At 46.4% G+C, this 20,149-nt stretch overlaps 2 protein-coding genes across 3 annotated transcripts; both read right to left on the reverse strand.

The window, feature by feature from the left end:
* Positions 1-1,193: 1,193 nt before the first annotated feature.
* On the reverse strand, positions 1,194-6,462 carry SMIM1 (small integral membrane protein 1 (Vel blood group)). 2 transcript variants are annotated; one of them, XM_024207891.2, is made up of 4 exons: positions 6,313-6,461; positions 6,145-6,222; positions 3,768-3,903; positions 1,194-2,518 (listed from the first exon to the last, which is right to left on the reverse strand). In XM_024207891.2, exons 3-4 carry the CDS (start codon positions 3,869-3,871, stop codon positions 2,392-2,394), a joined length of 231 nt encoding a protein of 76 aa, XP_024063659.1. In that variant the 5' UTR covers positions 3,872-3,903; positions 6,145-6,222; positions 6,313-6,461; the 3' UTR covers positions 1,194-2,391. The 2 variants fall into 2 exon arrangements, with proteins under 2 accessions (XP_024063659.1, XP_024063660.1); XM_024207892.3 differs by lacking the exon at positions 6,145-6,222 and having other exon boundaries at positions 6,313-6,462.
* Positions 6,463-9,302: 2,840 nt separating this feature from the next.
* CCDC27 (coiled-coil domain containing 27) lies at positions 9,303-20,054 on the reverse strand. Its single transcript, XM_026659891.1, has 12 exons — positions 19,914-20,054; positions 19,006-19,135; positions 17,561-17,692; positions 16,827-16,966; positions 16,228-16,389; positions 15,372-15,605; positions 12,433-12,652; positions 11,574-11,704; positions 11,321-11,398; positions 10,532-10,744; positions 9,581-9,685; positions 9,303-9,440 (listed from the first exon to the last, which is right to left on the reverse strand). Exons 1-12 carry the CDS (start codon positions 20,052-20,054, stop codon positions 9,303-9,305), a joined length of 1,824 nt encoding a protein of 607 aa, XP_026515676.1.
* Between the last annotated feature and the right edge of the window lie 95 nt (positions 20,055-20,149).

A 20,149-nucleotide genomic window follows, 5' to 3' on the forward strand; every position in this document is an offset into this window, starting at 1 on the left:
TTTCAGGGAAACACACGGAATTGTGGGTAGTCGCAGCAGGGGAAGTTGAGAAATGAGTACAATGAATATCAAACCCAAAATCCTCCCTTGCCTCATCCTTTTGTTACCCTGGCGTCTCCCGAGCTCCTGCCCTGATCTGCTGCCCCCAAGGCTGCTGACCAGCTTTCGTTCTTTACCAGTGACTTAAAAAAAAACCCAGACCCCTTGGTAAATAAAAAACTCTGTGCTGCTTTAGTTTGCAGTTTGTGCTATCGAATGTGGCTTCTCTGACGGTTAGATTTGGGGGCTGGCCTGTCTCTCCTTCAGATGCATCCTGGGCCAGTCCATCCAGAGCAATAGATACTACTGCTGACAGGGTTGCTCAAATGCTTTTCCTCTCCCTTGTGTGACCTTCCCCAGCACAGATCTGGGTTGTCTCAGCATCCTGTCGAAAGGCTCCATTGCCTGGGCTGCAGTCCAGTGAGGAATGAGGGAAGAAGAGAGGGATCGAAGCAGAAGTTAGGAAAGGCAGCATGTACCTGAGGGAACCCTGCCTCCTGGGGAAGAAGAGAGGGATATGCTGATGAAAAATGACATGAAGAGAACAAAGGCCTACTGCCATTTTGTTTGCAAACAGCTGTGAGCAAGGAGGAAGGGGGGGGGGGCAGGCAGGTGGGAAGAGAACAGAATCTGCATAACTCTGGCTAATGCTCGTGTACTAAATCCCTGAAATAACTGCATCAATCTCTCCCTTTTGCTTGGTTGTGTCAGGACAGGCTGCATGTGTGTGCATGGCAACAGTCCCACATGTGGCTGGGAAAGCATCAATGCACATCTTAGATGAGATCTACCAGCGGGGCCTGCCTGCGGGATCGGAACTGGGGCTGTGCTCAGATGGGGTGAATTATTCTTGTCAGGATTGTTTAGAAGAGGTATGAGCTCAAATCTTTCTGCCTTGGGTGGGGTGGAGTTGGAATCTGGATCCCACCCAGACTTTTTTTGGGGGGAGCCCTTGACCTTCAATTAGTTGACCCCCAAATACATAATGTACAGTCCCAGGCTGCTCCAAGAGTAGATTTCCGTGACACTTCCTATTCAAGCTGCAGTTACAGGAAACGAGTCCAGACAGCAAGATACACTTCAGTGGTCTCCCCTGTACATGCCTTTCCATTGAGACGCATATTCCAGCACTGATCAGAGACATGGGCAGCCTGTTGGCTTTAAATCTGCTTTTTATTGCTTAAAATTATTTGACTCTGTTGCAGAAATATACAGAGCTTTGCATGCCTGCTGCACAGTTTGAAAATCCTATAAAACAGGCTGTGTGAGAGCCCTGGCCTTGAAGAGAGCTGTCTAAAGGAAATATTAACATGATTACAGGGAGCAACAGGTTCCTTTGCAGGGGGAAGCCAGTGAGGTGCTGATTAAAATAAAGATTCCCATCAAACTGGTTTATAATGAACCCAACTACACTGGGAGCTGGCATGCAGCCTTCCTGAGGAGTTAGTAGAGGAGTTGTGTGCAAAAGCCTTTAATCTTCCTGGCTGACGTGACTGATGGAGCATAAAGAAGTTTCAAAGGTTGGGTCAGCAAGTCCTGTGAATCCAGGCACTGCACTCGCAGCCTCTAGTAAAGTGTGGGGTAGAAATAAGGGCTTGAAAAGAGAAAGATCCCAAATGTAAGGGAGCAGCACCTTGCCCCTGGAAAAGTCATAGACAAATAGAAGCGTGTGTGTGTCGACCCAGTGATCAACAAAGGGCTCCAGTGACTGCTAAGGAATTGTGATTAAAGTCCCCTGCATGTGCAGTCAGGTGCACAAACAGAGGTTGGGTGCCCAGTGACAGGCTTGCTCACACAACTACCCATTATGTGCTCACAAAACAGGTGTTTTCACATGCATACAGATGTGCCAGGAGATATGCAGATGCCATTAAGAAGCTCATAGAAAACATGCCCATGCAAAACCGGTACCCAGATCCCCTGCTGATGGGTGTGTCATAAGGGGTAGGGATGGAAACCGCAGGACCAAGAAGCTGTTCTCATTGCAATACAGGTCATTTTGGCAGCAGTGACAGATTTTGGAAACAGCACATTTTGCTGATCCATGAGGGAGAGCACATCCATTTCGAGTTCCTCCTTTGCCTTTGTTGAGCCGTCAGCTGAGACTGTACAATCCGTTCTCTCGTAGGCAGCAAGAAGTGCTGCATCTAGCACTGGCTCTGTGCACCTCCCTAATCCTGATGCTGATGGTTCCCTTTGGGTGCTCATACGACACATAGTGAAGATTCCTGCATCTTGCATGCATGCTTGCTGACTGCCTGATTGGGGGTGGGAACTGGACAGGGAGGGTTGGGATTACCTCACCAGAGATATCCAGGCCTGGGGTCCTGCCGGTGAATTTCACTGTTACTTCTACTTGCACTTGTGCACATAGTAACCTGTCACGTAGCCAATGACAAAAACCGTCCAAAAGAGGATGTTTCCTCCAATCACTTTAACTGCAATGCCGATTTTCCCAGTGCACAGCTTAGTGTAGATTCTGGGGACATAAACATGGATAAAGAACAGCTGTAGTCAGTGGACATCCTGGCTGCATTAACAAGCTAAGCAGAGCTGACTCGGTTTGCTATTTGACTGGGAGACCTGCTGTCGAACTCCAGGTTGGTACCAGAGTGGCGCTGGTGATTCAGTAGGTGGCTAGTGATCAGCTGCCCTCAGAAAGGGGCTGTGAGGGCTGTGCCATCTCTTGGATGAAATATAAAACCCAGGGTCTGACCGCTTGTGGTCTCACTGAAGATTCTACAGCATCTCTCCTCAGAGTCAAAATCTTAGCCCTAATGCAGGGCATATTCCACCTGGAGTAATTAAACTTTGTCCCCCTCAACCTTCCCTGAAGCTTCAATTCAACACAACATTCTTCACTGCACCCCCTGAACTGTTGTGTAGCATTGCTGTGTCCGGCCAGAGGCAGCTGGTTTTAGTGGCAAGTGAAGTGATTCTAGTTTATTGTAAAACACGTTCGGGTGAATGGTGTTAGAGAAATAAATGTTACTATTGTTACAGAGTCTACACCGGGGGAGAGAGAGAGAGACCATATTTCTCTTCCTTTCCATGAGTGAGGGTCAGTGGGGGAAAGAATCACGATGCTCTAAGCCACTCAGTCACTGTTTGCAATTTGCTAGAAAAAAGGAATTCTTTAGAATTGTGTACAGACAGCTTAGCTTTTCAAATAGTAACATGGCAGCCAGTTGTATCTGTAACTTCAGCTAGATTGTGAATAGAGCCCAATTTCTCTGCTTTAAAAATTCCAAATTTGGTTCCCATTCCTGAAATCAATACTGAGGCACTATCTCCCTGACACCCGTGGCACTGTACAACTGGAACCTTTGTGTGTTCCTGCGCTGCTCGGTAAACTGAGACAGAGACAATCCTGGAAGATCTGACTCAGTTATCTTCCAGAAGGTGATCTGTGTTGGCCTTGCAGAAATGCTCTTGGTAGATCCTAGGGAACTGTGTGTCTGCTTCTAGGACCATGTATGGTGGATGAAGGGCTACTCTGCTGACTGACCATTGGCTGTCAAACCGTGTGGATTTCTTTAATTCCAGCACAGAAGGATAAAAGGTTGACAGACTTGCTAAGGCTAAGGAGAAGGGCAGGAGGGCCTGCAGGGAGCCTCCATAGCTCAGGAGGAACACCTTGGGAAGAGGAATCGGTTCTGGACAGCTGTTCCTCTTGTGTGTGTTGTTGAGTCTACACCTGTCAGACAGCTGAGCCACAGGGGTCTCACCTTTTACTTCCCGACACCTCGGCAGTGGATGTGTTCACACTGACTTCATCACGACTACTGTCGTTCCACCTGCTGTACTGAACACCTATGTCTTGAGGCTGCATCCTTCCAAGGAAAAGGTTGAAGGAAAAAGACTCTAGGAAGGAGGCAAAGGCAGATACAAGTTAAGCTGATGCCTTGACAAGAGGAAAAACTTAATGCAGTTTCCTAACTTGTTTGTTCTCCTTTATTCCTTATGAAAGTGACAATTACAGTCAATGATGTGACACCGGGCATGACCACGTGGGGTTACACTCTCTCTTACTGACCCCAGATCAATAGCTGTCAAGAATAATGAGAAGTACAGGCATGAAGTAGTGAGACAGCTCTACATACCAATTACTATCCGGGTTAAAACGGAATCCCCCTGGAGAGTCTGACAGGACTTTGAATGGGAACTTTGATCAAGCCTAAAAAAAGGGGATGGGTGACTCTGAAACCACTCCTGAGATTCCATTTATAGATCCAAATATATCAATCAATTGGGCTGATGATAATTTTTGACGTGTAAACACCTGTTCACTGGGAATTAGACTGAGACTATCAAACCAATTCACCCAGGCAAATAAACCTACAATCTGGGGTGAAAGGCTCCATCGAGTCATCCAATCTTTTATATGCATCTGACTCGGGTCCAGATTCCAAACACCCACAAATCTTTGGAAGACTTAAGAGCCCTCTCCCTGCAGAGTAAGGACTGCCTAGCTGCTATCTTCCACACCCCAACGGTCTCTGCACTTCAGTAAGGAGATGTATGTATGTCCCATGGTTTTTGAAGCGTATTGGGATTCTCATGGTGAAAGGTCCCCCTACAGAAATGTAAAATTTTATTTTATGAAGCCTACCTAAAATTCTCGCCAAGGCTGAGTTATCTAAAGTTACTCCTTACTCTGGGTCCTGCAATGCAGCTTGTCTATCTGTTTCTCATGTCATAAGCTCTTCCAGACTGGGAGTACCACATATCTGTGTCTTGTAGAGAACACGCCGTCGGCACTTAACAGATCATGCTTTACAACTGCTAATTTGCAGTAATTTTAAAATTCTCCCCTTGTTGCCACCTCCTTTTTGACCCAGCCCTCCTGCTCCTGAGACATGGCTCGAGGCACCCGGTGCTGTCAGACAGCTGTGCCTGGCAGAGGGGGCGAGAAGAAAGGGTGGTCCTATGGGCAGCAGCACAAAGAAAACTAGAAATGCAGCTAGTTGATGTGTGTCTGGTAAAGAAAGGGGACCTGGAACAGGGATGGGGCAGGACTGGGAGGGATTATGCTGCCTGGGGGGTATTTTCAATTTGCCTTTTTAACTGTGATTATTTCCACTTGGATCCTAGCCTGTGTTTCATAAATAGGGGACTTTACGTTCTTGGCTCGCTGACATAACAACGTTCCTGATTAAGGTCTAAATTCTAAGCCTGCTAGTGCCAGCAATCGCACTGGTGTTTGCTAACGTACCATGTTAGAGATTAGACCCAGCAGCTCCCTTCAGAGTTTTGGCTCTGCAATCTAAATGCCTCTTTGTGCATATCTCTGTAGCATATTGCAGGTCTTTGGAAATATTTACTATTATCTGCAACTTGGCATGAGCCTGGCATATTGTGAGGGATCTTTTAAAATATTTTGACATTTTTAAAGATACCCCTTTTTGATCAGTGTGGTGTCGGATCAGATTGGGACAAAGGTGGCTTTAAACCACTTTAGCATTTGTCCAATCTTGGGGCCACTGGAAAGTGGGTTAGAGCAGCCTGTAGGCTGCTCTAACTTACACCCCTCTCCAGAGGCCACGCAGGACTATCCCAGACTGTCAGCCAGACACAACAGTGTCCTGGCCAAGCCTCCTCTTTGCTAGGCTGCACCTCCTGTGCTGGGGAAGGGGGAGTTGTGCAGGGCAGGAGGCACCCTGTACCACAAGAGGATTCCTCCACGTCAGGGGACGTTTCACTGCCGGATTTTGCTGGGTTATATGGCTGCTTTGTGCTGGTGGAGCAGCACTCTACAGCTGCAGCCCCGCTGGGAATCTGGCCCCCAGTTTTCCAAAGGGACAGTGACAGGGGTGGCACAAGGAGCCTACTCTCCTTTAGAGTCCCAGGGAAGGACCTAGCACAACGGGAATCCTTGCACTTTGGGAGGTTGAGGAGCTGCTCCTTTCCGGTGCCTCCCTAGCTGCCTTCTGTATGATTTCCAGATCCAAAGGTCTCCTATCCTCTCCAGCGATCAGTGTATTCAAATAACATATTGACCAGTTGGCTAGAGCAGACACATTACTTCTGGCTGAGAGATTTTTAAACTGAAGCCATATTGCCTCTCTTCACTTCCCCCAAACCAACCAGTAAAAAGTAGTTTACCACTGGAATGGGCTTGGATTTTATACTCCTCCTCTCCTCCTAACGTCTGCACAGAGCTGGGCTTCAGCAATTCTACCCCTGAAAATAGGGTGGAAAAGTGGGGGGGAAAGTCAGAAAAGAAAAGCGAGTTTGCCAAAGACTGTGTTTAAAGCTGCAGCATGCTCTCACCTGAGGATCAAAGTCCTTCTCTGACTTCACTCCAAGCTGTTTCTTGACGAAAAATAACCCTTTGCCTTTAGCTCTTTCCTTTCTGGGTTGATTGTGAGCTTTTAACAGCTGTGTGTGCTGTTGTGTTAAACCAAGATTAGAGGAGGAGCGGGGAAGGAGGCGGGGTCCATCAGTTCAGTGCCTTTCAGCACAAAAACACAGGTGCCAGCTATAGCTGGCTGACTCCATACGTTCTGACCTAACCAGCGAAATTGCTGGGGCAAAACTTCCACAGTTCCCACATGCAAATTCTTTAACCTCACTCCGTCTGAAGGCAAATGAGATGCATGCAATGGCGAATGCATGCCAAAGACTTGATTTGAGGAAGGAGTATAAGGGTTACCACCAGAAACATTGACCATTGGACCTGGCCCTTCCTTTATTTCAGCATTCTGACCTCAGTGCCATGACAGCATTGAGATTCCAGTGAAAGGAGTGCACGGTCCTGGGGGAAGCTGGACAGCAAGCAGGGGAGACTCTTGAATAGTCTGAAATCCTGCCCGCAGCCCTGACTCACACAGCCCTTACTCCTCCTGGGCTAGATCCAGAGCTTCTCATTCTGTCCTCCGTTATAGTTACTCCAGAGTTACATCGGTGTTGTGAGATCAGAATAGGTACAGTGAACCAGAGATCTAGTCAGCACTATCAGTCTGAAGCAAAATCCTTCACTTCTACTTCTGTCTTTAATGGTGCAGATTAGGGAACTGGACAGCTCGGGGGAAGGTTGCTGATGGGATACAGAGCCTTTCACATGGCCAGATTGCTTGCTGCAATGCAGCTCTGGTCTGTTGTTTCCAACTGAAGGCTGTCTGGTGTCCTGTCTGAAATGAGGCAGTAGCCCCAGTTCAGTACTGAGTGGGCAGGTGTCGGCATCCCAAAATCACCTTTACAACTGGCAGCTAGATCATCCATCTCAGCAGAGAGGGCAATTAACTCCTGTCTTGCTCCCAGAGATGGTCCACTCCAGGCTGGAGTGGAGGCCCAATGTCAGGGTTCTACGGAGCTTGCTTATGTAGGACCCTTAGTCCAGCATCTTTCATCAGTAGTCAGTTCACAGGGAAATGCAAAAAGGAAGTTGGTTTTGTGTTTGGTTGTATTAGAAAGATTAAAACTGAACAGAAAAGCAATGGCACATCCCTCACTAATCATCTGCAATGGTAGACATTCAGCTGTGTGAAGATGCCACCTAGAGAAATGCAAAGATCAGACTGAAGACAGCAATGGCAGATGTTAGTCATGGAGATTCAGCCTTGTGCTAAGCTGAAGAGGAAAATGTACTTTAGCCTGGTTGACTTTTGCAATAGACCTCTGGATGCAAGCGTTGTAGAACTCCAGGCAAAGGGCTGGGACTGCCACATGGGGATGGATTTCATTTCTAAATAACCATGAGGTAACCATCTGAGTTGCGAACCTATAGTTCTGTTCGGTAGCAGAAAGGTTGGCATCCTTAGCCTTCTTAAGGGCTTTGGGTTTGAATCTGTCACCCTGTGCCCTTTTGCAAAGTAGGAGTGAAATGGTACAAGTGAGTGGAGAATCCTGATTTGGCAGCATTTCATCACCACTTTACACTGGTATAGATGAGGTCACAAGGTCCAGGCCCTGGAGAACCAGACCTTTTATTTACTGTAACATAATTCAGTCAGAAATCTCTTACAGATGAGGAGGCAGTTTTATGCATTTGGAATAACTTTGTCCAATGGGAAATTCATAAGTGTGGCTCTTGGTTAGGGGTAAAACACGAACATGCAATTTCAATTTGTAACTGACTTTGGAGCTACCTGCTGACAGCACGGAATTGGCATGTGGGGAAGTCTGCTGGGAAGTAGATATTAGGGTATTTGATCTGTTCTGTTAGATAGAAGGAATAACTGTGTGCATGTCAAGGAGGTGATCATCATTGATTATGGAACTGGTTACAAATTTTGGTCACAAAGGCAGGTTTCTAGCTTGCTGTTATTAATGGCAATAAGGTACAGTTGAAAAGTGACTCTGTAAAAATGACAGAGCGGGGTTCCATGTTTGTTGCTCAGTTATGCTCACTTTGCAATCCAAAAGATTTTTTTTTTCTAATTGCCAGCCCTGCAAACTTGATCTTGGTATCTGAAAATCAAGCTGGTTTTCTATGGCTCACGCATCGCCAACAAAAAAGATTTTGCAATGGGAACTCAGTGAATAATTCTGATAAGGGTGCATGAGCCAGAATAGAATCCAGGTCCAAACTCTATGGTGGGTTTGAGGGTGCACAGCTGAATGGGAGGTTGGCAGTGACATTGTATGAGAGCCTGGCCCAGTGGTTTATCATTAAGATTGGGAAGGGGAAGACTGATTACTAAAGCTTAGATTGCCAGCACTAGTGATATCTAGCAGTGGTTGGGAACCATCCTGTTGTAGGATATGCTCAGAGATGACCTGGATGTGATGGCTAGAATCTGGCAAGTTTGGAAGGCCTGCTCGTTTCAGGTCAGAAAAGCTTGGTGATCCAACGATTATGCCTACACCCTGCGTTTAAAAGGAGCATGATGAGCAGCAATGGGATAACCTGGCCAAAGCAGGTGGTATGCAACACAGAGGGAATCATTTTCATTTTCATTTTCTAGCTCCTCTTATCCAAGAACCCCCAAAGCACTTTGCAAACTCACAATAACTCTCATAACTCCCATGAGAGGCAGAGATTATTCTACAGATGGAAAACCTGAGAGAATAAGAGATTTATGGCAAATTGAGCCCTGATTCCAGTCCCCAATTCCAATTATGAGGCAACAGTGTAGACTAATTAGAGATCAGCTGGGTTAACAGAACGCAGTTGAAGTCAAATTTAATTGTTTAATTTGTCAATAAAAAACAAAACATCAGAGAACAAACCAAAATACAACCAGGAAAGAGCCTCAGGAAAAAGCGCCTTTCTGACTTTGTGACTCAGCTGCAGGAATCATCTCTCAGCGTACAAGACCCTATTTCACAGGACTCTTTTTGGTGGTCTTAGAATTAGGAGAGGACAAATTTGTTGGCTCACTGCTGAAGAGAGACGGGACCTTCACACCCTTCTGTTTCAGCATCTGATGAAAATCCAGCCGCTCACTAATTATTCTCTGGAAATCAGACACATTCACAGGAGAATCCAGCATTAGCCATGGAGGTGATAGGATCATAAAGCTTTTCCTTCTCACCTCTCCTCTGGTCCCAGCTCAGGGGTCCAAGCAGAAGCATCATTCCACACCGAATCACATACCTGCATAGCCTCCAGTGCCTCCTCATCGCTAATTTCAGCTTGGGGAGATTTGGCGCCTGCAGAGCTGTATGTGGCTTGAATTATTTTGCTTCGAAATCTTTCAAACTTTGATTTTAAAAAGGAGAAAAAAAATGACCTTAGTTTAATTAACCAGGAATTAACCAGGTTTCCGCCAATTAAAGAGGGATGCTGTCTGGCACAAGCAAAGACCTTCTCTCAGTAGAGGGAGAATTTAAAGCAACGCTTGCTTTTAAGCTATGCCAACAAGAGGGTTGAAATGACAGCTGGCATTTCTGTCAGGTTCTCCTGTATCTGAATGTCCCCAGGCCAACAGCGAGGTGCAGGACTGAAATTCTGCCCTGGGCTGAGTATGTGCAATTCCAGATGGCTTCACCAGAAGCCCCACACAGACACCTAGTGGCAACTTGTGTCTCTGAATTAGTAACCTAAGCAAATCTGACCTGACGTTGGATGGAGTCGCACCTGCTTGCAGCAGGTCTGAATATGTCCCTTTAAGTATAAATATGGAGAAATGTCTTCCCATGATGGCTGTTTAGCCTGTGGCTGTATTTGAGAGAGGGGGATCCCCAGAAGGGCTGGGAGGCTGTGGGATAAAATTCAGAAAGAAGTTTGGCGTTGTAACTATTCTGCTCTGAAACCTCGGGGTCTCTTTTTCTTGGTATCCCATAAGACCCATAACTTAAACAAAGGCCCCTGGCAAGCGCAGGAGCCCAAACCGCCAGGGAAAGGTTGGGGAACAAATGGACTGTTAACTGCCAGCCCCTCCATTCCTGCTGCTGGAGCTGAGATGCCAAAGGGAGCCCCATGCAGTCCACCCAATGATTGTGTCTAAAGATGGCCCTGACTAAACTGGGGCCTTTGTTCTCGTTAGCTGGGGTCGCTCCCTCAGGGGAGAGGCCCCCAGTGAAGGAGGAAGGAGGCCACCTTTACCCTGGCACTGATGCACTCCAGTGCAACTTTGGCCTGCTGCTCAGCGTGCTTCAAGGCCTCGACTTGGCTCTGCGTCTCACTTTGGTCACACAGCTGCTTCTGCATGTGGTGCTGGGCTACCATAACCTCTGCCTGGAGCTGGTTGATCTTGCTCTGCAAATCATCAATCAGTTTGTTTTTCTCGGCCAGACTGGATTCTTGTTCCACAATGTCCTGAGGAGAAACACAGTTCAGGAGGAGTGGAGGAGAAAGCTGCCTAATTCAAACATGTCTCGCTAGAGATTTTGCCCTGCTATTCCAAACCCTTCCTAAATTTCCCAGAAGGCAGCGGTAGCAGTATATGTCAGTGCCCAGTAATGTTACTGGTTTGGGACTTTGTCCCCGCCAGGTTTACCTATAGTATTTAATAATAATTCTAATTAAGAGCCATTAAAACAGGTTTGTTCCCTTCTTCATCAATTCAGGCTCGTTAGAAAAATTAAACTGAGCAATAAAGTGTATTGAGAAACAAAATAGGCCAGGGCTATCCCATCTCTGATTTTCATGGGACAGACTCCCCTGCAAAACTAGGGAGGACATGGATGGCTTTAGTGTTGAAAGTAACTAGAGTGAAAGACACAGGACATCAGTGCAGGATTTGGAGACAGCAGGAAAGGACCTAAAGGAGCACAAGGTGCTCACCAAATGGGATTGTTTTGTTTAATTTATACAGGCCCAGGCCTAATTGGGGCCCAGCAGGGAGAATTAGAGTGTTGGCTGCTGTAACTGGAGTTTGCATTGATGAGTCACCTGTCGGAGTTTGTAATTTTCTCTCTCTATTGTTCCCATCATTTCTTCACGCTTCCGTTCTTCTCGAAGGCTGGAAAACTGAGAGAAAAGGCTCCAGTTAACACATCAGCCCCATTACTACAGGTCACAGAATCATGATTTCCTGACTTGTTGAAAAAGAATAAAAACAAGTCTCACAAAGAATAAATTCCCAGTTTCCCCCCCACTACACAATGGTGGCCAATGGTCTGTGTTGTGCTCTGAGTGACTGTACCTTGGCAGACATGGCTTGCAGTTGATTTCCCCGCTCTCGAAGCTCCTTTTGTAGCATTTCCTTTTCAGACTCAGCTCTCCGTAGCTGTGACTCCTGGAAAGCCAGCTGCCTTTGCAAGGAAGTGATGGCACCTGTACAATCAGAGTAGAGTCCTGAACCAAGTGAACCCTGTTAAAGCCCTCGGGAAACCTCCCCTAGGTGATGAAAAAGGGGCCAGTCATTTTATTCTATCGTCCAAAAATCATCTGGCTGTGGACATAAGTTATCTTAGAACTACAGTCACTACAGAAGTACACTTCAGCTGGATGATACTTTATCGCATCACTGAATTGAAGTGTCCATTTCTTAATACCAGCCAAATTCATTTTGTGCAAGAGTCAAAAGACTTAGGAATGGTTTGATATGCAGAAGCTCCCTCCAGGCTAGCAACACGTCACAGAGGTGCTGCTAGCTATACAGAGCTGATCCTCTTTGTTCAAAAGCTGCTCTTGATTAGCACCCGCATTGTTTAGCAGTCCAAACCTTACCAAGCACTTTTAAGTAGAATCTGCCCTTGGTTGGTAATGGGCATCTTTACCAGGCAGGCGGTAAGGGAAAAGAATTCAAAAGTAGCTGCTGTTGTTGGGAAGCTACCTTTAAAACTGCAGCGGGAATAGAAGCTGCAGCCTCTCAGTGAAGATCTAATGTAGATCCTTCCTAGACAGGGAACTGAGCCTCAATAATGACTTCCTCTTGCTCCCCATAACCAGCATACGAATTGTTCACAGAATAGGGGAAGAGTTTGGGATCTAGCCACTAAAATTTCAGATACTCTCTGGTCTTTAGCCCTTTTGTGTTCCCCGTATGCCAGTCCTGGTACCTGTGGCCATGTCATAGTCCGTCTTTGCTTTCTCCAGTTCTTTACAGAGTTCTTGGTTCATTTGCTGGAATTCTCTGAGCTTGATCAGGGATGCTTTCTCTTCCGCCTCTGCCTCATTCTCCTCCTCCTCCTCTTCAGAAGCCACTTCAATTTCTGTACCACTGAGAAGCTCTTTTTCCATGTCCTCTTGTCTCAAGCCCTTTTGCTGCATTTCTGAATACTGTAAGGACAAAAGGACGGGAAGAATTTTGAAAGTTGAAGCAAAATGCAGCCTTAGGTAGAGACTGGCTTTAGTCATATAAGGCTCCATTTCTGGAGCTGAACGTTTGGAGGGACGGGAGTCTAGTTCTGGAGTTGCATTTAGGGCACCTCTCTAACCCTGAGCCAGAGACCTTGCAAATGGAATAATATAATGTATAGTGAAACATTGACACAGGCTTAAGAAAATGACTCGGTAACTGCTGCAGCTTAATTACTGGTTCCTTTTTAAACTCTTGAGTTCTAGTACAAATGCAGGAAAACTGTGCTTCCTGTTCTTCTTTATCTAAAAGTATCTATTGTGTCCAGCACTGGAGCATCTGGAGACCTCACAATGTCTAGATCGGGGTGGGCAAACTTTTTGGGCCGAGGGCCACATCTGGGTGGGGAAATTGTATGCAGGGCTGGGGCAGGGGGTTGGGGTGTGGGAGGGGTGCGGTGTGCAGGAACGGGCTCAGGGCAAGGGATTGGGGCAGAGGAGGGGTGCAAGGTGTAAGAGGGGGCTCAGGGAAGGGGGTTGGGGTGCAGGAGGGGGCTCAGGGCAGGGGTGCAGAAGGGGTGCGGGGTGCAGCAGGAGGCTCCGGGCAAGGGGTAGGGGTGCGGGGTGTACGAAGGGGCTCAGGGCAGGGAGTTGGGGTGCAAGAGGGGTGCGAGGTGCAGACAGGTGGCTTAGGGCAGGGAGTTGGGGGGCAGGGTGCAGGCGGGGTTCGGGCTCTGGCCCGGCGCCGCTTGGTTGGCAGCGGCGCGCACCGGGGCCGCGCCGTTCCAGGAAGTGCTGTGGTCCCTGGAGGAGGGGGGTGGGGCGGAGGGCTCCGCGTGCGCTGCCCCTGCCGCGCCTCCAGGTAACTCCCCCGAAGTTCCCATTGGCCGTGGTTCCCCGTTCCCGGCCAATGGAAGCTGCGGGGAGCAGTGCCTGGAGGCAAGGGCAACGCACAAAGCCCTCTGCCCCCCGACCCGGGGGCCGCAGGGAAGTGGTGCCAGCCACTTGAGAGCAGTGCGGGGCCCGCGGCTCCATGGGGGCAATCCCATGGGCTGGATCCAAAGCCCTGAGGGGCCGGATCCGGCCCGCAGGCCGTAGTTTGCCCACCCCTGGTCTAGATATTAAAAAACCATACAATCATGGGTCTCATGCTCCTGGAGGCACAACCCATAACCCCATGCAGACCTGGAGCAAGATTTCTGGAAGTTCATGATTTGGTCCAAATGTAAACAGACACCAAATGCACTGACCGTGAACTTGACCCAAAGCCAGGTAATATCTCCAAGATACTACAAGGGAAGAAGATTCTGAATATTTGGCACTTTTACATATGAGCATTTGAAATATGCTATATTGGAGCACCTTTTTGGATCTGTGTGGTTTGTTTGTTTATAGGCCCCCTCTGCACAATTAGGAGGATTAATTTATTTTAGGATCTGTCCACACTGATCTCTTTAGCTTCTGTGGTTAGACAATTTCCCTGGTATCTTCACAGCAGTGGACCTGGGAAGGGGGATTAAATTATATGAATCTTGTTGTAGATGTACCTTCATTTACACTGATATAACTGAAAGCAGAATTTGGCCCAGAGATGTTAACCTAAGTTATTCCTTATAATGATGTTTCTAAATGCTTTGGTTTTCTGTTTACACTTTCCTATGTCTGCAAATCAGAGACCCAAAGGGGATGGGCGAGAGAGGGAAATCTAGAGCAGGGTTTCTTGCAACAAATTTTTTGGAGGCCTCAGAATGTGGCCACCAAGTCTCTTGGTGGTGGCTGCTTTGACAATTTTTCCTAAAATACTTAATTAACTTTAGGAGAAACAAACACATATGCACATATACAAGTCCAATCAGTGTAATTTATTTTTGTAGGGGTGTTTTTGCAGACTCAATAATAATAATAACATACAGTTGTGTCTATTCTTTACTGGACCTAAACAGAATAAAAACACAAATAAGGTGCTTTGCCTGTTCCTGTCTTTGTTGTTGTTGTTTATTTTGCTTTTTTGGTTGCAGGTTTGTTTGTTTTTAGGCTTGCTAGCTAGTAAGTCCCCTTCTGTGAAAAGTGATATTTGTATGTTTGTTAATATCACTTTTTCACAGCAGAGACTTGTTAGCTAGCTGGGAGGCAGTGAAAAGTGATATTAACAAACATGCACTATCACCTTTCACAGCAGACTTACTCAGCCTTGGCAAGCTGGGGGGACAAATTAAGCCTTGGATGGGGAGGTGGGTAGGGAGGCAGTGGGGGCCAGGGGCGAAAAGGGGGGGTGTGAGTCTGAAGCCCAGCTGCCGGAGTCCGCCGCTGTGCAGCGAGAGCCCAATGCCCCACAGTCAGAGCCTGTGGCCAGAGCCTGCCGCCCACCACACCAGGGCTGAAGCTGGAAGCCTGAGCCCCACCGCCCCCGGGAAGGTGGGGAACTCACACCGGCTGTCTGTTCCTCCGATGTTTGTGGTTCAAGAGGGGGTCAGGACCCAACCCCTCCTTGCTGCCCCCTCCCCCCCCGAATCACTGCCCAAGAGATTGTGGCTGCAAGAAAAGCCCCTGGTGGTCGCATTTGAGAAATGCTGATCTAGAGGATGCAGTCACTAAAGGACACCTTTAGCAGCAGTGTGAAAAGCACATAATAGCATAGACTCCTCTCAGTCTACTGTCAGTTTCTTTTGCCATATCTGAACTAGTGCAGATCCTCTTTCACCTCCTTTTCCAGTTGCCATAGTTCCTCCTGGTCTTTCATCAGGGACTCAGACAGGCTAGCAATCTTAGAGTCCAGAATTTTATCAGAGTAGCTTAGTTTTAATTTTAAGCATGCCACCTCCTCTCTCAAATCTTCTTTAGTGCCACTTTGTCCTAAGCCATCCTGCACTGAGCTGCTTAGCCCAGGCATCTTTGTCTTGCTGTCGTCAGCTACAGGTTCTGAGGCTGTATTTTTCTGCAAGGGAAAATTTAGTATGAGGAAAACTACCTAGGAAGCTGCTTTCCACACTCCTAGCTTGCAGCACATAAAGGAAAGAGCTTGGTGCAGTAACCACAAATACACCTCACCTTGTCAGTGAATTCTTAGTGCTAGGCCTCCACAATGGTTTTGGGGAAGATAACGTGTTTAGAACATGATGCACAAATGAGCACTCTCAGCATTCCATTCTGCTTCACATTGCCTCCAACTGGCACAGTCACATTCAGTAGCTTTGTTATATCCCTTATGAGGATCATAAAGTGGGACTGCTGGAGGGGTCTCACTTGCATATAATTACCCAGAATGCTTTTCCCTCTCACTGTGCTACTTGTGAATTCAGGGCACAGGAGGGCCTTAAATTGCTTTTATTTTGAACCTCACTTCCTCAGTTTGGTTGTTTTTTTGTGTGTGCCCCTGTTTGGGGAAATCCCCTATCTGCTTACATCATAGAATCATAGGTTCAGAAGGGACCACAAGGATCATCATCATCAGCTTTTCCACTAGCGATGGCCACTGCTGATAGACTTCATAGTGAGAGACAAAACGGCTATCTTAAATGCGTGCTTCATTTCATACAGAGAAAATGAATGCAAGTAACCTCCTCTGTGATGACACTTTCCCTCCTGAGCAGCTCCAGATGCTTCTTCAGATTCTCCATCTCCTCCCTAAGGATAGAGATTACATCATCCTTCCTTGCACATTCCGCTTCACATCTTGAAAGACGATTAATCTCTCCTCCCATCATCAACAAGCATCGTTCCTGGGAACAGAAACAGGCATAGTGTTCACTCAATGCATCTGAGGTTTGATGGGATATTGGTGGGCAGGAAAAAGATAGATGAGTGGCAAACAAGTGGATGATGTACTGTATTTCAATACCTGCCCATCTGTAGGGAATTTAATGGCATCTAGTCTAGGGGACTAGGACCCAGGACTCCTAGGTTCTCTTTCTTATTTTGACATGGACTTACTGCCATTCTCCTCTCTATGTGCTTTCCCTTCTTTCCTGCACTTCACGTTGTTTTGAAAAAGAACTTTGAGATCCTTTGATTAATCCATTTATCCAAATACAATTCTATTATTAACTTAATTTACATCACACCCTTAGAAAGTTAATTTTCTAGCTGGATCACTTTGCAATTAACTATGTGCGTGGTCTGTTCTTCTTTTTGAAGTATTATAGCAACATTTTCTTACCTTCTCACGGATTACATCAATGTACCATGGGATTTTACTCTCGATAGGTCCTCTTTGTTGTTCAGCTGGAACGATTCCTTCTGTGAAACTCTTCCATTTAGAGAGACCACTGAAACTTTTACTGAGTAGGAGCTGGCCAGCTGGTGGGGGGGGGGGGGAGAAGGTGTGAAATAGTGGAAAGAACATTTATCTAAATATCACCTGGAAAAACATATTTGTTCTGTCAAACTTATTTTTTCTGGCAACAAATCTCTATTACTAGCCTCAACTTTTTGGGTTCCACTTACTGTACCATTTAAAAAACTCCTCAGAAAAGATTATTTACCATATTGAATTAAAAACAGTGACCCAGCCTGCAATGGGTAGGCTTCAAAAGGGAGTTGTGTCTTGTTTAAACTGCCTGCTGGCTTCAACCTTAATCAGCAAAATCCTCCAACTTGTGACTGGACTTGTATGTGCCCTGTGTCCTGCATATAACCCCACCTAGACTGGAACAGGGACCGTGAAGGACTAGAGGCAGCACTTCTACCACACGGTGCAGGTTGCTCTATGGAGTATATAGCTTGGAGATCATGTCATGCCACCAACGGGTTAAAAAGAGCAACCAAGGCAAGCCCAGTGGTTTTTCTTATAGCAACGTAATGCGCTGCCTTGCAAAAGCACTGATTTCACAGCGGATTTTCACCCTTCTGGGAAAACACACATGCATACAGTCTTCACAGTCATCCCTTTACCCTTACCTTTGGCCGATTCTGATGGATATGTGTTCTGAAAGGCAGCATTCCACTCTTCAAAGTTGAGTTGGGAGGACAGACTGATGGTACTCAAATTAAAGGACAAATCAGGGCTGTGTGATAAAGTACTTTCTGTGTTGGAAAAAAAATCCTAGTTACTTCTAAGTGGTTTTTATTTTTTGTTTTTGGCAAGAAAAATATCTATTTGACGTATTCCAGATTCTCAGCACTCTGGCTTATACCTTCTGTCACAATAAAGGGTTAAAACTCTTACCAGTTTCAGAGAAGTGAAGAGAATGTGGGTTTTATGCAAAATAAGATGGACTGATTTAAATATTATACATTTATACTGAATTCCTAGTTCAGGTATGTGAGGAACCTATCACTTTTAATATCCAGGTAGATTTACCTGGTCATGGTAACACAAACTTATCATAGAATGAAAGGGGCTGAGATCTGAGTCACCTCGCCCTTCTGAATAAGGAAAAATCTGTCTTCAGTCAGAGAGCAGGCTAAAAGGGACCACCAGAGCATCCAGAAACTAGTTCTGAAACTCCGTTCAGAATGAAACTTGTCACAGCCCAGCATAAGCCCAAAGGTTCCTTACCCTGAAAAATGGGGTTGGTGTTCAGTACATAGGGAAAAACTCCTCTCGGTAGGACTACCCTACTCTGCGACTACCCCTTCAAGAGACGTGTGGAGTTTACAGCCTAAACAGCCTGGGTGCAATCAAGAAGCACCCTGCCCTGCCTTGGGGCTATATATAAACAGGGAAAGGCAGCGGAGTGAGAGAGAAAGGAACCAGAAGTGGTATTGGTGACAGTGGCCCACTCCTCCCATCGGTCACCAGCCTGACCTAGGCTAAGAGACTTTGTTTTCTGATTATATGCTTGGTTACGCTGACTCAAGCCTTGGAGGTAAGAGCCTTATGAACTTGAATTGTTCCTTCCCTGACCTGCTGTCTAGGGGAAAGGGAGACAGCTTGCCTGCCTCCTAGAACAATAGGAGAAGCTGGAACTCTGGATGGCTGGAGGTGGTCTGGAGGCCCTCTGAAGGCAGGATTTTTTTTGTTTGGGTGGTCTTGGCCTCCTCTTTCTTGGATCATGTACACTTGCCTTTGGGTTTTTCACTTGCTACCAGCTAGGCTTTTCTTTTTTAACTTTGTGGTAGCATTGAGGAAATGTTAAATAAATGACACTGTCGAAAGCCCCTACTAGCAAATACATACTAGTCAAGTGCAAGATCCGTGTTCCATGTTAAAGTTGTGCTGAGGGAATCATCAGTACTCTGGCTACCTGCAATTTGATGAATGAATGAATGGGGAAACAATTTGTAGGACTTAAACTGGAGTTCTGGGGAAATAAGGGCTATCGTGTGGGAGAAATAGCTTAATATATCACAGGAAAGAGTAGTGGGGGTTTGCTGATCTCTCTTGTGAGCCTTACCAAGATGGGATGTTGAAGTTGCTCTGTTACTAAATCTAGGACATCCAGGGCGCATTAGAAAAGATCTCTGTAATTCCTCCACCTGGGGCTCATACTCTGACGCAAAGATGCCAGCAGGTTTGCTATCAGCCTGGCAAAGAGGAGGAAATTAGACCATTAACTGGATGTGTCTTATTCAAAAAGTGCTTTTTAACTGTAGGTTGGCAGGAAGGTAGGTGTAAATCCATTCTGTGATGTGACAACCAGCAGTGATAGGCTGCTCAAGGTCAGGGCCTGATCTGCAAAGTGCTGAGTATCCTCAACTCCATTCTGTAGTTGGAGGGAATAGAGGGGGCTCAGCATGTCACAGGAGGCACTGAGTTCACTGCAGGATCAGACCCTCATGAAGAAAGCCTTCATCAAATGCTAAAATTCCTTTCTCCCACTTTCTCTCAGCTAAGATTTTTCAAGGGAGTTAAATGCCCAAATCCCATTGCAACTGTGTGCCTAACCCCTTTTGGAACTGCCAGCATTAATCCTGGGGGTGGGATTATGATTTTGCTGATAAACAAAGCATTGCAATTGCATAGGAGGGATGTAAATCCACTTCTTGCCATTATCTGCATATTACAGTTGGCCTTTGCTGCACTTGCCTTGAGAGGCCCCAGTATTTTGTGGGTAAGCAAATGGCATATGATCGGCTCCTGTGGTGTGCAGAATCTATTCTACTTAATGGGATTTTCCTTTCTTTGGAGCTCAAACCTGAAAGAAGTTGCTGCCCAAAATGCCAATCCGCAAGGTGCTAAGTACTTCTCAGAAGGTGTATAGTGTTAGCAAGGCAGCTCCTTGTAACCCTTTGCTTCCCAAATCAAATCAAATCCCATTTTATCATGTCTAAAATGTGATTAAAATAGCAGCATATTAAGTACTTGGTTCTCATAGTAGCGTCTGACTGCTTGAGCCGATTTACTCAGCGTGGATCTACCGCTGGGAAGTTTCCATACTGGTGTCTGTTGCCTTCGGCTGCTTAATTCCTGGAGCTCACTGAAACCCTTTGTCATCAAGTTCATCTCTCTAATGGTGTTTCATCAATCTCAGCCTTTCACAAAATGGAGAGGGGGAGAATTAACGGGAGCCTGCTGGGTTAAAAGGCCTCTAATTTTAC

Source organism: Terrapene carolina, unplaced genomic scaffold (genome assembly GCF_002925995.2).
Source record: "Terrapene carolina triunguis isolate 2854851 unplaced genomic scaffold, T_m_triunguis-2.0 Scaffold714, whole genome shotgun sequence".
Taxonomy (NCBI): Eukaryota; Metazoa; Chordata; order Testudines; family Emydidae; genus Terrapene; species Terrapene triunguis.

Excerpts from the sequence above, each read along its gene's own strand:
- SMIM1 (XM_024207892.3), bottom strand. The coding sequence starts at position 3,871 with ATGCAGCCTCAAGACATAGGTGTTCAGTACAGCAGGTGGAACGACAGT. Across the intron at positions 2,519-3,767 it reads GAGGTGTCGGGAAGTAAAAG|AATCTACACTAAGCTGTGCA; the intron begins GTGAGACCCCTG and ends TTATGTCCCCAG.
- CCDC27 (XM_026659891.1), bottom strand. The coding sequence starts at position 20,054 with ATGAACTTGATGACAAAGGGTTTCAGTGAGCTCCAGGAATTAAGCAGC. Across the intron at positions 16,967-17,560 it reads AGAATCGGCCAAAGGTAAGG|CTGGCCAGCTCCTACTCAGT; the intron begins GTAAAGGGATGA and ends CCCCCCCACCAG. Across the intron at positions 10,745-11,320 it reads AAAATTACAAACTCCGACAG|GACATTGTGGAACAAGAATC; the intron begins GTGACTCATCAA and ends GTTTCTCCTCAG.